Source organism: Lepidochelys kempii, chromosome 3, assembly GCF_965140285.1.
Source record: "Lepidochelys kempii isolate rLepKem1 chromosome 3, rLepKem1.hap1, whole genome shotgun sequence".
NCBI lineage: Eukaryota > Metazoa > Chordata > Testudines > Cheloniidae > Lepidochelys > Lepidochelys kempii.
The window spans coordinates 133,854,932-133,870,806 of NC_136382.1; the positions used below are offsets into that span (position 1 = coordinate 133,854,932).

General features: G+C 38.2%; 1 protein-coding gene across 1 annotated transcript in view; it reads right to left on the reverse strand.

The window, feature by feature from the left end:
- Positions 1-15,875, reverse strand: part of PCNX2 (pecanex 2) — a 224,881-nt gene that overhangs the window by 19,360 nt on the left and 189,646 nt on the right. Inside the window, exons 26-28 of the mRNA XM_073338102.2 lie at positions 10,684-10,937; positions 7,473-7,706; positions 4,992-5,095 (exon numbers count right to left, since the gene is read on the reverse strand). Coding sequence (XP_073194203.2) covers positions 4,992-5,095; positions 7,473-7,706; positions 10,684-10,937 — 592 coding nt within the window. The remainder of the gene's footprint in view (positions 1-4,991; positions 5,096-7,472; positions 7,707-10,683; positions 10,938-15,875) is intronic.

The following is a 15,875-nucleotide window of genomic DNA, read 5'->3' on the forward strand; positions in this document are numbered from 1 at the left end:
TTTTGATGTAAGCGTGTGCAGCTCAACACAGCTTTTTGAACACTACTTTTGCATTACTATTTTTTGTTAAGTACCAGCATGCTCAGCACTCCCTAAGTCACATAAAGGGCCATTTACATTAGTGTAAATCCAAAGTAATTTTGCTGCAATCAATGGAATTACTTCAGATTTACACCAGTGTAACAGAGATTAGAATATAGCCCAAACAGTATATATATTAGCTTCACAGATTCTCTACTGATTCATTCACATCTGTCAGAATTCTGTGCCTCCTCCCATAAGATCTACTGAATAGAAAGAGCTAGCACCCTACAATCCTGACTACCTGTTACATCTCAGGTTTTCCTAATGGGAATTCATAGAGAACCTCTAGAAAGTATGTAGACAGGGATCACAGAAGGGGAAGATTCCACTGTGTTATTGTATAGCACAATGGAAAGTACAAGTGGAGGTCCAAAGTTATTTCTGAACACCCTACCTATGATTGTATCTAAGTCAAAGAAAGCCCATACATAATCTTTTAGCATTTGGACATGGCAGAGAATGTTTCAGTGGTCCTGACCTCTTACAAATTGGGGCTACATCCCTTTAGTCATTTTATACACCACTAACACATACCTTTGTCTATGTTTACCAACTATTACCCATTTGAATGTAATCTGTGCACCAAACCCAAACTAATTTAAAAAATAAAAAACATTAATCCAATAAGATCGGCAATATGCCCTGACGTCCTTCCATGGAAAAGAGCTGAATTTTTGCCTTTCCCATGGCAAAGAATTTATCTGCATCCTCAGTATCAAATGCATACTTGTCCTACCTTCTCTTCCCTCAGTTTGTTTTAATACAGCACTGCAATACAATCCAAGTCCTCAACATTGTTCCTTTGAGTAGACAAAAAGTCTCAACACTAATACAATGCCAGTATAATCTGGATATATTACTATACGAGTTCCACTGAATTCTGGCTTCTTTGTGTTCCTAACAACTTGTGATAGTGATTCAAGTGGTAAACATGATAAATATGAAAGAACTATGCTTGGTGCAGAAGAGAGTGGATCTGTAGTTTTCTTTGTTGGTAACAGCCTTGTTGTCAACAGGGAAATATTCCCACCTTGGTACCAACTTTAGCGTTGTTTTTCTCAGAGTCCCTATAACAGCCATATATACTTTATTCTGACCTTTTTCTTCAGTTCATCTCTATGTGCTTCTTTTTAAAAAGGACCCTCAAAGACACAGATATATTATTTCAACATGGCCCTAAGACATATGTTCCAGATGAGTCACTCCATAGCCTGGATTTTGGTAGTAGGCTTCATTGTTTAAAACATCTATTCTGAGAGATTCTGAGTTTATTATAAGATTTATGAATTAAAAAGATAGGCTAAGTGAAAGGTTTCTAGGGATGTGTCTTGTGAGGTGGTAGCAAAGAAGATATTGGCAAAACTATCTTATGTCTCACTTTAAGCACTTTTTTTTGTTAACACATACCCTTGCAAGGTACTATTGTCCTCAACACTGGTCAGCTCATTAGTACAATCTTACTAAAATGAAAGACACAAACGTAATTGGAGGTACCAAAATATCCATAAGAGGACAACAAAATCATCATAATACTGATATAGTTGTACAACCACGTGGCTACTCCATATCTCATGTATATGCTTCTCCCACCTTCTCCCACCCCCCCAAGAAAGGTATTGTTAAGTATGAAGTAGGCTCAGGAAAAGAGACATCCAATTAGCTGATAATGCTTCTGTGTGTGTGAGTATCTAGTACCTACCTCCAGTGGTCACAATTAAAATGTGTACAAAAGCCTTTGCAGATAATGAACCTTACCTGCAGTATTCTCTCTATATTAAACTTAGGGAAGACTGAGATAAAATTATCTATTTGCAGTAGCAAAGATATTATTGGCAGCCACTCCATCTATCTACTAACCATCCAGGCTGATTAAATGTAGTTGCCTTTGCTACAGTGTTGATGCACAGTAATGGAGAGTTCGGTCCTTGAGGGTAACAGCTCTGTAGCAATGCTTTTAGGCAGCTTTACTGGTATCTATATATGCATTTCTAATGCCCTCATCACTGTGGTATATCTATTGGTAGGCACAGACCAAGACTGCTTTAATCTTTTCCCTGAAAATCTCATCTGTGCACAACAGTTTTTCCACAAAGTCCACATATTCTAAAATTAGATTCGCAGAGAAAATAGTGTAACTTTGGGAGAGACTGGAATATTGCTCGCTTACTAAAAATCACATTAATTTGAGTGGTTAAAAGCAAAAAGAAAAAAAGTCAACCCGATCCAAAATAAAAAAGCAAGGGAGCATGCAGCTGTTAATAGAAACGAGAAAAAAACCTCTCAAGAAAGCAGGGAAAAGCAACACACTGAGAAATAAGCAATGTGGGCCATGAATGTTTTGAGTCATTGGCTCAAAGAGGAAGACATAAAAGCAGACTTTATAGACATCTCAAATAAAGATGAGAAAGCTAAAACAAATATTTAAAGGATTGCTTTATCTTGAGAAGGGACAGGCTTATAACATAAAATGCTTTCAAAGTCATACAAGTTGCTGGTGTGTGGCTACACTGCGTGACTTCTAGCAGCATGGCTGTAGCGACACAGCCATGTGACTAAAAGCTGTGTAGTGTAGACATAGCCGTGGTTTAATGGACTTTAATTTATGCACACTGAACTTCACACCTTTAGTTGATTCACCTTAAATTTCCTCAGTATCTCCCTATAGACATAGCCTTAGGGTGAGTCTACAGAAGAGTTTTTGGTCATGCTGTAACTTGAGCTAATTGATTGCCAATTAGCACAAATTAACTGTAAATGTTAGTATAGATATTCAGAAAAAACTTGTGAATTCGAGTAGGCTTTCCACAAATGCTTGTTCCTCTTTGTGGTTCATCAAGACTCATGGCAGGGTGAAGCACAAGCAGAAACACACATTGTAGAGGTTCTACAGTAGACTTTACAATCCTGTTAGCTACCTTGAGTTAATTAGCAATTGCCATAGACTTCCTGGGTGACCCTGGTCAAGTAATTTAACCTCTCTGTGCCTCAGTTCCCCATCTGTAAAATGGGGATAATAGCATTGCCCACCTTACAGCGCAGTTGTGAGAGAAAAATACATTAAAGCCTGTGAGACATTTAGATACTATGGTGATGGGGGCAAAAAAAAAAAATACTGCAAAACGGATGGAATTAGATCAAGTTACAGGACAAACACACTAGTGTAGATATTGTCTAATATTAGTACCACCAGCTCCAATGATTGTCAATATTTAACGTGTCAATTTGTTTCAGCACCAACCTTTTGCCTTTGTCTTGCTATCTGTAGGTCTTATATTCCCAGACCTTCACAAGTTGTAATGTATTGCTTGCATTCCAGTAGAGCCTAAGGGCCCCAGCCAAGGGTCAGGGCCTTGTTGTGCAAGACACTATACAGAAAGAAGTATACAGACAGTCCTTGTCTCAGACAGCTTATTATCTAAGTTTATGCTGTGTTGTTGTAGCCGTGTCAGTCCCAGGATATTAGAGAGGCAAGGTGGGTGAGGTAATATCTTTTATTGGACCAACTTCTGTTCATGAGAGTATGTTTCCTAGACCCGAAGAAGAGCTCTGTGTGAGCTCAAAAACTTGTGCCTCTTCCCAACACAAGTTGGTCCAATAAAAGCTATTACTTCACCCACCTTGTCTATTTACATTTCTGATAGGATTCAACAAGTGGACAAAAACAGACCAATGGGAAGGATGAGATAAGAGCAGAATGAACGTGGTGTACATCATCAGTAGTCTCAGCTTAAATTTTTTTTTCCCCTAGAGCACAATGCTTGCCTACAATCTGCTACCTAGAGGATACCTAGTAGTCATTGCCCTAATGCTGAATTTACTCTAAATGAGATTTTTTTTGAGCTCTAAGACTAGGTTTCCTTTGTCTGAGGGGATGCCTTTCTGATATTTAAGTGGTACCTTGCTCACTCCATTCAAATATCTTCTAAATCTAAGAAGTGTAAAGGGTGTGGACCTTTTGTCATTCTCTTTGTGTCCATTTAGTCCCCATAAATCCAAGACATTCCTTTAGAAATCAATGATCCTACTACTTTTCCAGGCAACTGTATCCATTTAGCAAGCAACACCACCCTCCTAATCATGCAACACTAGTATCTAGAGCAGAGGCTGTGACTTGTTTCCCTGGGTGATTCAAATATCCTTGATATGGATAGAAACCCCACACCCTGTTGAAGTAGCAATAATTTTATTTATAAAGCACCCTTTATATTTCTGAGCTGCTCAGGCTGAACAACAATAATTAAGACATCATAAAACACAAACTATCAAGAGCCAAATAAACCAGATTCACTAGTGAAGGTGGGAGATGAAGAGAGTCCCATACCTGGGCCAAGCATAATGAAAACTGAACACATCTCTCAAAGAGAAGTGTTTTGAAACAACATATAGAAGTGGAGAAGAATGAGCTGAGGTGCATGCTCTGGAGCTGGAGACTGAGGAAAGCTCCACAAAGCTCCATCAAGTCACCCTATTGCACAACAAAAGGGAACACAGCTCTCTTGAACCTAGGAAGCCTACAGATTTATTATTTAGCCTATGAATCCATGTCTCGCTGCAACCCTCTACTGACAGGTCAACTGCCAGACAATTTAGCAGCTTCTTGCCCTTTTGAGAAGGTCATCATTGCAGTATCTCACGTCAAGATTCAACCTAAAATGAATAATTACTCTGCCATGTATGATTTTATTTTGTTAAATAAAAAACCCGTAATATTCATTATGTACATGTTACAGAGACAAAAGGTGGTCAAGGACAGAGTTTAAAATTAATTTATGGATGAAATAGCCCTTGTCTCTGATCTAATGACCTTTTAGCTTTCATAATATGTGAAAGAGCCAAACATCTTCTCATTTTAAGACAAGGAAACTCCTGAGTCCCTGGAAAACTTTTACTACATTTCTAGAAATTACCTGATGGCCATATTGTGGGCTGCTGTTCCCAAAGCTCTTCTACCCAGAATACACAGGGCAAAGGAAAGAGTTACTAAAGGAGAATCCTCATCACTATCCAGATGCTGCAAAGGTTTAAGGACAGTGTGTTAGTTCTACATGCAACCTTATAAAAAAGTGTTACGACAATCCTATAATTAAAATAGATCAATGCATGACTAAATTCATAAGACTTATGCTGTCATGTAACTATACCCAAACAAAGCACTCTGCTGTGCAATTAAACAGAATAGGAAGGATGATCATCATGACTGAGGGTCTGCTGCTAAACAAATGAAAGCTCATTTAAAATAATGGCTGGAAACAAGAAGTTTTAATATGAGTTGGCTGGATGCCAGGGTTTGTGCTTTAGTGATCAGAGTCTTGGAAAGAGGTTGATGAGCATCACTGAGGAGTGAATACATCTGTTTCCACATGGGAAGCAGGATGTGTCTGAAATCCATACTCTGTGTTCAGATCTTAGAAGCACAATCTGGCTCTGAGACAATCTGCAAGATTGGGCCTTTAGTGACTGACATCATCAGTTATATCAATGATGACAATGACATCACATTTCGACAAGTGGTCAACCATTTGCTTTACATTCACCACCTCAGCAGACCCTTTTCTACAACTCTTCCAAAAAGCTTGACATCAAACAGGAGGGAAATTACATACCCGGAGTTTAAATTTTGCTCTGCTTCAGCCCATACATTGATGAATTCTTCTTGTTGCCCTTACCTTGTTCCTGAAACTGAGGCAAACATTTTGCAACTCCCTCTATAAAGTACACTGATCTTCAGAGCTGTGCGGTGCAGTGCAGTTCTATTTTATACAGCATCTTCCACACAAACTGTTTCACAACATGTTTCACAGTATTAAAAAATACAAGAGAGACACAAATTGCAGAGAACAGTTGTGTAGAGACATTTGGTAGGGTTTCCAAGGCCACCAAGAGGATTTGGATGCCCAGGTCCCATGAACTTCAATGAAAACTGCATTATAAATCAATAAACTTTGAAAATCTCAACAACTGTATGGAGAAAATAATTAAAGCACTTAACAATAAGGGAGGGTGAAACAAGTTAAGATGGAGAGCAGAAATATTCCAAGATTTAAATATTTAAAGAGAGGTGGAGTATTGATGAAGCAGAGAAATTCAGGAAAGTTGTTCCAGACGTCAAGAAATAGAGGAGAATGTTCTTGCATTACAAAAGGGAGAGGAGGCAGGGTCAAAGGGCCCAACCCTGTGAAGGACTGAGCATCTCTCTTGGGAGGTGATGAATGTCCCTTCAACTCAAGAGCTTAGCACCTCCCAACAGATGCTCAGCACTTGGCAGTGTAGGCGCTAAACGAGTGCAGAAAGCAGACAGAAGAACAGAGAAAGAAATAAGTTCTGTGAGAGAGAGTACAGAAAGTCCAGGTAGAGATTTAAAAATAATAGTCAAGGTGAAAGCAGAAGCAGATGAAGACACAGGGGAGAAATTCAATGGAACTGGAATCAAAGTAGTATCTAGATGGGAAATAGTGTGGAAGCAGTGATAGGTAGGTTTACAGACATGACAGACGGGAGAAGGAGTATTAAGAGTCAAGGAAGAGCCAAACTTGTGGACAGTGGCAGCAATGGAATGTGCAAATCAACAATACCAAGTGCACAAATAATATGATGTGATGGGTGAAAAAACTGTGTTGGTGATTTATTTGCACTGTCATCAATAATCTGAGAATACTCAATAAAATGTGCATGTCTCTGACTCTATTTTACTCTGTGTGCTGTCAACAGAATCCCACTGAAATATAATGATGCATTTTAGTTGGGAATGGCTGAACATCCATTATCTGAGGGCTCAGAATGTAAGAACAGGTAACTGTAAGCTCCCACTTGGCTCTCTAGAGTTGAATGGTAATTTTCCACAGTTTTGCAATAACGTGTCAGATTTGTACCAGGACTTCTCAGATTTGACCTGTACTCTTGGATAAATGGTATATTTCTTTAGCAGTTGAAGGTTTTATCCATGTGTCACTGGAATGGTATTTTTTTCTAAATTTGCAATCATATATTGCATTGGACCTAAAGCATTGAAATGATGATAATTTGGGCATTCTGACCCTATCTCTGGTATTCCTTGAGTGGGACTCTCCCTAACGAAGAGAAATAATATTTTCTGAAAAGGTGTAAATGCAGGATTACTGCAGAGAACAAAACTAATGATGGTGGGGGAAGTGTATTCAAAGAAAACTGTTCAAAATTCAAAGATTCACTCCCTTTGGAATGTCTTTCACTCATATTTTCACTATAATATTCCCTACAAACATTTTTCTATTGTACAAAAACATACATTTTCCCACAGTGTTATGCTGTACAGTTTAGTCAGAAATGAATATACTTGTATTATTCTTGAGTCAACAGAAGAGTAACTATTCAGTAATTCAATGTTCTAGGTGTTAAAGACATACACTTACCTCCCTTCTTTTTCCAGCACAGTACTGAATCCAGTCAAGATAAACACTGCAGAAGCTAGCTCTGGTTATTCCTTGAAGACATGGAACATAGTCCTCATCAATGTTAATGTTGAACATTGCAAGGTCACGTTCAATGTAATGCCATTTGGCATAAGGCTGTAGTGTCTTCTGGATTGATTCATCTTTTATCCAGTGTGAGATTTTGGGTGAACTTGCTGTAAAGTATATTATACTCTGTTGACAAAATGCAAAGTGGTTAGTCATTGTACCTGTGTTTAAACCAGAAACAGCTCATTTACAACACAGAAGAGAACAAATCAGAATAAGAAGATGACACTGACTATCCATAATCTTATGTAATATTCCTGCTACTTGCCATCATTGACTCATAAGAGTATTTATTTTGTGTGATTGTTATAATTTATGTCTAAATGAGAAAGAAGTCAGCTAAATACTAACAGAATTTAAATGAATGAAACTTAAAAAGAATATTAATCACAAGCATCATACTCTGAATAGTGTAGATAGTGTCAAGGGGAAGTTATTGGAAAATGTGGCTGTGTCTACAGTGTATATCATAAAGGATGATGATGATGATAAAAGCTTATACATATTTTTCAAAAACAGTATGCAGTTTTATATGGTCATAAATGTTTGCTTTTTCCCAAGCGAACTTTCAGATTTCTGAGGGTGCAGTTTCCCCATTTCTTCAACAAGAACACATCCATCAATTTAACTATTAAATAAGAACTTGCAAGAGTGTAGAATATAGCTCTGAAAAACCCTCTTTTAATTGCTGTCTTCCCTCTGCAATAATAATTTTGTTTTGCTGCCTATTGATTGTATAATAAGAAGAAAAATGGGATCTCTTTAATACTTATGCTTAACACAAGAGTGGACTGGTGGACTATTCCATTTCATGGCAAATTCAGAGGTTTCAAAATGTTTTTGTTTCACAGTGGAACAAAGGATGTTTTCTAAGAAATGTGGTGCAATGTAAATGGCACTTCAACTTTGACAAACCAAGAGTTAAATCAAAGCAAAATATTGAACAGATTCTAACACCTGCCAAATGATACGCTGTGAACACCACAGAACCTGAAGCCTACTGGAAACACAACCACTCACATACCTCACTACTGCATATCTTTTAGTCCTGCTACATGCTAGCTCCACTGTGAACACCCATAGGTTGGATGCTCTAAACTACCAAATTACCTTTCTGTTAAACTCTGCCTCCTCTGACTTCTTCTGATGACCTCATATTATCAACTCCTTAAATTCTTCCAAAAAACAACAACGAAGAGTCCTTGTGACACCTTAGAGACTAACAAATTTATTTGGGAATAAGCTTTCGCGGGCTACAGCCCAGTTCATCGGATGCATGGAGTGGAAAATACAGTAGCAGGTAGATATACACAGTCCATGAAAAGATGGGAGTTGCCTTACAAGTCAGGGGGTCAGTGCTAATGAGACAATTCAATTAACAGTAGAATACCAAGGGAGGAAAAATCACTTTTGTAGTGGTAATGAGGGTGGCCCATTTCAAACAGTTGACAAGAAGGTGTAAGTAACAGTAGAGGGAAATTAGTTTTTGTAATGACCCATCCACTCCCAGTCTTTATTCAGGCCTAATTTGATGGTGTCCAGTTTGAAATTAATTGCAGTTCTGCAGTTTCTCGTTGGAGTCTGTTTTTGAAGTTTTTTTGTTGAAGAATTGCCACTTTTAAGTCTGTTATTGAGTGACCAGGGAGATTGAAATGTTCTCCTACTGGTTTTTGAATGTTATAATTCCTGATGTCAGATTTGTGTCCATTTATTCTTTTGCGTAGAGACTGTCCAGTTTGGCCAATGTACATGGCAGAGGGGCACTGCTGGCACATGATGGCATGTATCACCTTGGTAGATGTGCAGGTGAACGAGCCCCTGATGGTGCGGCTGATGTGGTTAGGTCCTATGATGGTGTCCCTCAAATAGATATGTGAACAGAGTTGGCACCGGGGTTTGTTGCAGGGTTTGGTTCCTGGGTTAGTGTTTTTGTTGTGTGGTGAGTATTTGCTTCAGGTTTGGGGGCTGTCTGTAAGCGAGGACTGGCCTGTCTCCCTAGGTCTGTGAGAGTGAGGAATTGTCCTTCAAGATAGGTTGTAGATCCTTGATGATGCGCTGGAGAGGTTTTAGTTGGGGGCTGTAGGTGATGGCTAGTGGCATTCTGTTACTTTCTTTATTGGGCCTGTTTTGTAGTTGGGTACCAGACAGAGTTGGCATCGGGGTTTGTTGCCCATGTACACTGGCCAAACTGGACAGTCTCTACACAAAAGAATACTGCGAATATGCAGTATTCTTCTGTGTAGAGATTGTCCAGTTTGGCCAATATATATACATACTCACCTGCTACTGTATTTTCCACTCCATGCATCTGATGAAGTGGGTTCTAGCCCACGAAACCTTATGCCCAAATAAATTTGTTAGTCTCTAAGGTGCCACAAGGACTCCTCGTTGTTTTTGCTGATACAGACTAACACGGCTACCACTCTTAAATTCTTCTATAGTTTAGAGAGCTAAAGAAAAAAATTTAACTTGCCAAATACAGCTGTTCAGTACTTTAAAACTAATGAACCAATTTGAGTCTAAATAGGCTTGTTTTACAGATTTCATTGACCCTTAAAAGTTAAGCCACGCATGAAGATTCTAATGTACTGAGAGTTGCACACAAGTTTAAGTTAAGGTATGATTTTAAAAAAATAGTTGAACTGGTGCAAATGGCTATGCAGACATTCTTATTTCAATTTAAAAATGGCATATTTCAGTTTAGCTTAAATCAATTAGGAACAGGTTTAAACTAACCACTTTTAACTTGAAATATGAGTGTTTGCTTAGTTAAAGCAGTGCAAGATTATATGTGGACAAGGCCTTACTGTATATAAAATTGTTTAAGAAATTCCCATTTGTGTTTTATATAAAAGTCAAAATAAATGAACAAAGTGATTCAGTAGTCTTGATTCTCACTGTACTGTTCATTTACCTAACAAATCACACTCTTCACTAATTTACAATGGGTCTCCCAATCAGTGCAAATTAGCAAAGTTCTGCTGTAAACCCTGCTATTTAAAATGTAATACTTCTTATAGATAAACTTCATTCTCTATCTTTTGAAGACTGTAAATTTCCTACCTAGGAATAGTAGGTAGAACTCACATCACTTATACTGTACCTTTATGTAATATCTGATGAGTATTCTTCGCAGATCAAACACTTGCAGCATTGTGGCGGCATTGTTATCAATGATGCTATATCCTTCCAGTATATATTGGGTTCGTGTTATTTCCCATGTCAGCCACCGGAGGTTAAAGGCTGCGTTGCATGATAGCAAGTGAGGCAAGTGACCTGGCTGACAGCAGCAGCAGCCTTCATTGTCTTCATCTCCTTCTGTTATAGCTTCCACTTCTCTCTGCTGGCAATATGTTCCTTTAGAGTTAGAAAGGATAACACAATGGCAGTTATGGGAGGAAGAAACAAAGACCCTGTTCAAAGCTAAAAGTGTAACCAAACACTTCAAGCACTTAATTAAAGGCAAATAAAAAAGAGCTACAATAATTAATTAAATGTGAAAATTGATCTGTGTAAAGCAGAGAATAATGAAGGATACATCATTTATTTACTACTTCAATCCAAAAGGCTCAATCTCGTGGTCTGGGTGTCCTGGCATGATTACACAATATCACATATTGGACTACACAATCTCCCCTAATAAAAACTCACCAGAAAACAGCCATAAAGACTTAGAATGAATTGCCAACTTGAATACATCTAACTTATCTAAGTATTCACATCCTGCAACTTGGCAGGGGGTTAGACTTATACCAGGCATGTTAACAAACCCCTTTCAGTCCTCAACCCACTTCCCCCAAAATGCACAAAAGACAAACACAGATTTTGCAGTATATCACAAGTAGAGGTTGGTAAATAATTCATTTTGTTGGGTCAACCAGCAAAGTGAATCCACATCTCCCACCTCCCAGGTGAGTGTCTTAATCACCAAGTGAGAGTCATTCCCACTCTCTCCCCCTTTGGCCCAATAAATATTTAGGAATTACTAAAAAGTGGAAATTGAGAACCATCCATCCCACAATAACCTGTAGCCTGGCGATTTGGATGCTCATTGGGAGGGAGATCTGAGTTCAAGTTTCTGCTCCCGAATGCAGGTTCAAACCTGAGCCTCCCACATCCTATGTAAGTGTTCTAAGCACTGGACTAAAGGTTACAAAGGAACAGACAGACCCAAGTGCTGGTCTGGAAAACTTTTCAATGGCCAAAACTAGCAGGTCAAATTCTCCAATAGTTTCAGTCAGCTGAAGCTGCATTTTTTGGTAAATAAACTAGAGGAGACTAACCAACCTGGGTTCTGGCATGTCAGCTGGGTGGTAGATTCCAGAGAGACTGCCCAGCCAGCAGCTCCCTCTCAATTAATTCAAAGCAGCTTCAGCTTAACTGCCTCCATTGATAGCTACTGTGAGAGTAGACCATGAGGAGAGAAGTAGGCTATTACCTATGGTCTTGAAGCAGGTGATTACCTATGGTCTTTAAATAAAGATTGGATATAATTTTTAGAAAAATATGCTCTAGCTCATCCAGAAGTAATGGGCTTGATACAGGAAACACTTGATGACATTCTAAGTCTCATTTTATGAAGGAGGTCAGAGTAGATTACCATAACAGTTCCCTCCAGTCTAAAAATCCATTCATCTCATCCCAAACAAGTTACAGCACTAAAAATCAAAGCCAAAACATTGAACGGCACCAGGAAACCCATAGGTAACCAGTGCAGCTCACAGAACATCTGTGTTATGTACTATTGATGCATGGCTTGGTTTAGTGAGCACATTTACCCATGTTATGGACCATTTCAAAACCCATGTGACCACATAAATCCAACATAAACCCTATTCTGAGGCCGTAAGTCAGCTTTAAGTGGTGCATAAATCTTGAATGGACCCTTTGCAAATGGTGAATTTCACTCAGTAAGAGAGTGGTTGAATTCAGCTTTCAACTGATCGTAACAGTCGAGAAATTTGCTGGAGATGTCATTCATCAGAGAGAAGACCTACTCAGTTAAATTTTACCTGGCCAAACAGGACACTGGCAGCACAACACTTTGGATATGAAGCAAAGGTGACCATGGTTACAGGCAGTTTCTTGTTTGCTGTTTACGATTTCTATTACAAGATCATCATCCTTTTCTTTAGCTTAATCACTAGCTGATTTACTTTTGCAGCTCCATCATCATTTAGCTTTAATTTTGATGGGCAGAGCAACATAGACTGTTGCTCTTCACATGCCAGCAAGTATACCCCAGATGATGCACAATGTTTCTATTGTTAAAAAATAGAACAAAAACTCACTAGTTTAAAAAGACTTTGGGCTTTTTCTTTTAGTTAGCATTGGTTAAAAGTGATTTCTATAGCTCCTAATGAGAATGTGATTGCTTTAGATCACATGAACAAAAAGTAGAACTACCACACAACACCCAATTTGGTGAAATCCCCCTTGAGGATTTATTATGGGCCAACTTCCCTTCTCATCTAATCATATGAACACATTGAAGTCAATTTTGTTGCACCCATGTAACAGAGAAGAATTTGGCTATATCAGTGTTTTATAATTAGCATTGTTATTTAGATTGAGGTAACACTCAGAGTGTGCTCAGTGCTTTCTAAACACAGATGATGATATAGGGTGAAATCCTGGCCCCAATGAAGCTAATAGCAAAACATTTCAAAATATATTGCGATATAAATGTATTTAAGTTCTCCTCCATATACATCCCAAGATCTAATAATCCAATTAGCAAAAGTATCTAGAAAATAAGGTGGTAGAAGCGGGAGACTGAATGGTTTTTTAGGAGAAATAATAAGATTAGCCAATATTTATCTTTTTTTGCAGCACTGAAAATTTAAAAAAAAAATGGATTTTTTTTAAGTTCTCCAATTAGTTTTTGTTAAATGAAAGCTACTAATGTATGCAACCTGAGGGTATTCTAGAGTAGTTCACACACAAATAAGCGGTTGTACATTGGTCAAACTGGACAGTCTCTACGTAAAAGAATAAATGGACACAAATCAGACGTGAAGAATCATAACATTCAAAAACCCATCAGAGAACACTTCAATCTCTTTGGTCACTCGATTACAGACCCAAAAGTTGCAATTCTTCAACAAAAAAACTTCAGAAACAGACTCCAATGAGAGACTGCTGAATTGGAATTCATTTGCAAACTGGATACAATTAACTTAGACTTGAATAAAGACTGGGAGTGGATGGGTCATTATACAAAGTAAAACTATTTCCCCATGTTTATTCCCCCTCCCCCCACCCCCCCACTTTTCCTCAGACATTCTTGTCAACTGCTGCAAATGGCCCACCTTGATTATCACTACAAAAGGTTTTCCCGTTCCCCCCCCAATCCCCGCCCGCGGCTTTCCTGCTGGTAATAGCTCACCTTAAGTGATCACTCTCGTTACAGTGTGTATGGTAACACCCATTGTTTCATGTTCTTTATGTATATAAATCTCACCACTGTATTTTCCACTGAATGCATCCGATGAAGTGAACTGAAGCTCACGAAAGCTTATGCTCAGATAAATTTGTTAGTCTCTAAGGTGCCACAAGTACCCCTTTTCTCTTTACACAAATAAGCATTACTGTTTGGACAATTTAAGCACTACAGGTAAATACAATAAAACAGATTAATATACCCCCTCAGGTAGCCCTGAAATAAACATCTCTCTTTTCCAGTCTACTACAAAGTATAAACCATGACCTATGAGTATGACATCTACAGGACAGATACAAAGAGAGCTGCTTCTACTTTACATTTCACAGATTTCTATGTGAATTAAGGTTTAACACTCAACTATAAAAAAAGGCAGCAACTGCTCTTGGTCAATGGATCTTTTTCTTAAATAAAGTCAAAAGACATAGTACTCAAAGTAAACTGGGTAAAGAAATATTCCTATGCACATGGCTTATATATTCTGGATGCTAAATAAAAATACAATATCTTGCGTAGGATATTAAACTGGAATTAACAAAACATAAATCTCCATCCTCGACCCTAATGTAAACAATACTACATAAAACTGATATTATGCTATTGTTGATGTAAAATGAAAGCAAAACAAAGAGCCCTAAATTTGGCTGAGTTGATTTGTATCAAGAAGAGACTTGGTGTTGTTTTCGTACTTTGATGCAAGCAGCACATACATGGCAATCCTCACCATTAATTAAACCAATATACAATATAATGACTGTGCTGTCATGGAGCAGGAGGTGCTCCAAAAGGCAGGAATTATAACCAAAAAGGTAGTACCCATATTTTGTGAATTAAGGGCCAATCTGACAACTTGCCAGGAGCCCAAAGACTGGTGCTAATGTGCATAAAATAAGGCAGATTGTGGACACCACCATCTTTAAACTATCTGTGAAGTTCAACCTATGAAAACTACAGATCGCAGCATGCAGCATCCCTTCACAGATGGAGGCAAACACAGGCCATGTTGCAGAAAACTGTGTGCTGAACTCTGGCCACCCCGACTGATAGCGATATTCACTTTCGTTAGCATTTGGACTTTGAAAGGAAAAGACATTCTAAATGTGTCAACATTTTCTTACAAAGAGTCAGGGAGAAAAGCAAGCAGTCCAGTTGGTTACTTTGCAGATTTAGCCTGAGAAATAAATAGGAAGTCTTTTTGAACAGGAAGTCCTATCTGAGATTAGTGCCAATTTCTAAATGACAAATCACAGTATTTACACTTGCTTTCAGCAGGTTTCAGATTTATCATCTTGAAGGGGGCACTGACTTTCAGATGACAGGCCAGAGTGTTTTATGTATGGGTAACAAGATTTATTTACTAAGGAGCAAATCCTGTCCTTCCTCCAAAGAGGGGTCCTGACTTAGCAGAATCAGTCAGTATTGTCAACCCCAAGCATTCAAAAATCTGAGCCAAGAATTATTCATAAAACTAAAGAGCAGTGGAGCAGAAAGTGCATTAATTTATGCAATAATTAAGTGTACCACTATTAAATATTAAAATACAGGAAAATATTTTTACTGGTAATTAGTGATTTTAAAATCCAAGGGAAAAATCTTTAACATTTTATAAAGAAAATAAGTTCTATTACTTCTCACACTACATTAATCATTTGCTGCGACACTTGCTAGTATAGATGAGACAGGTTCATTTACAAGATATCCACACTGGATGATTGCCAAAAATCTCCTGTTAATATAAAAATGTGAGCCATCTCAGTGAAGCAAGGTCAATCTATTTGAGCCCAGGAGAAAACCAGTGTAAGAACTGGACCTCTCTCTTTTCCTGACACATCAGGATTTAAAAACTCACTTGC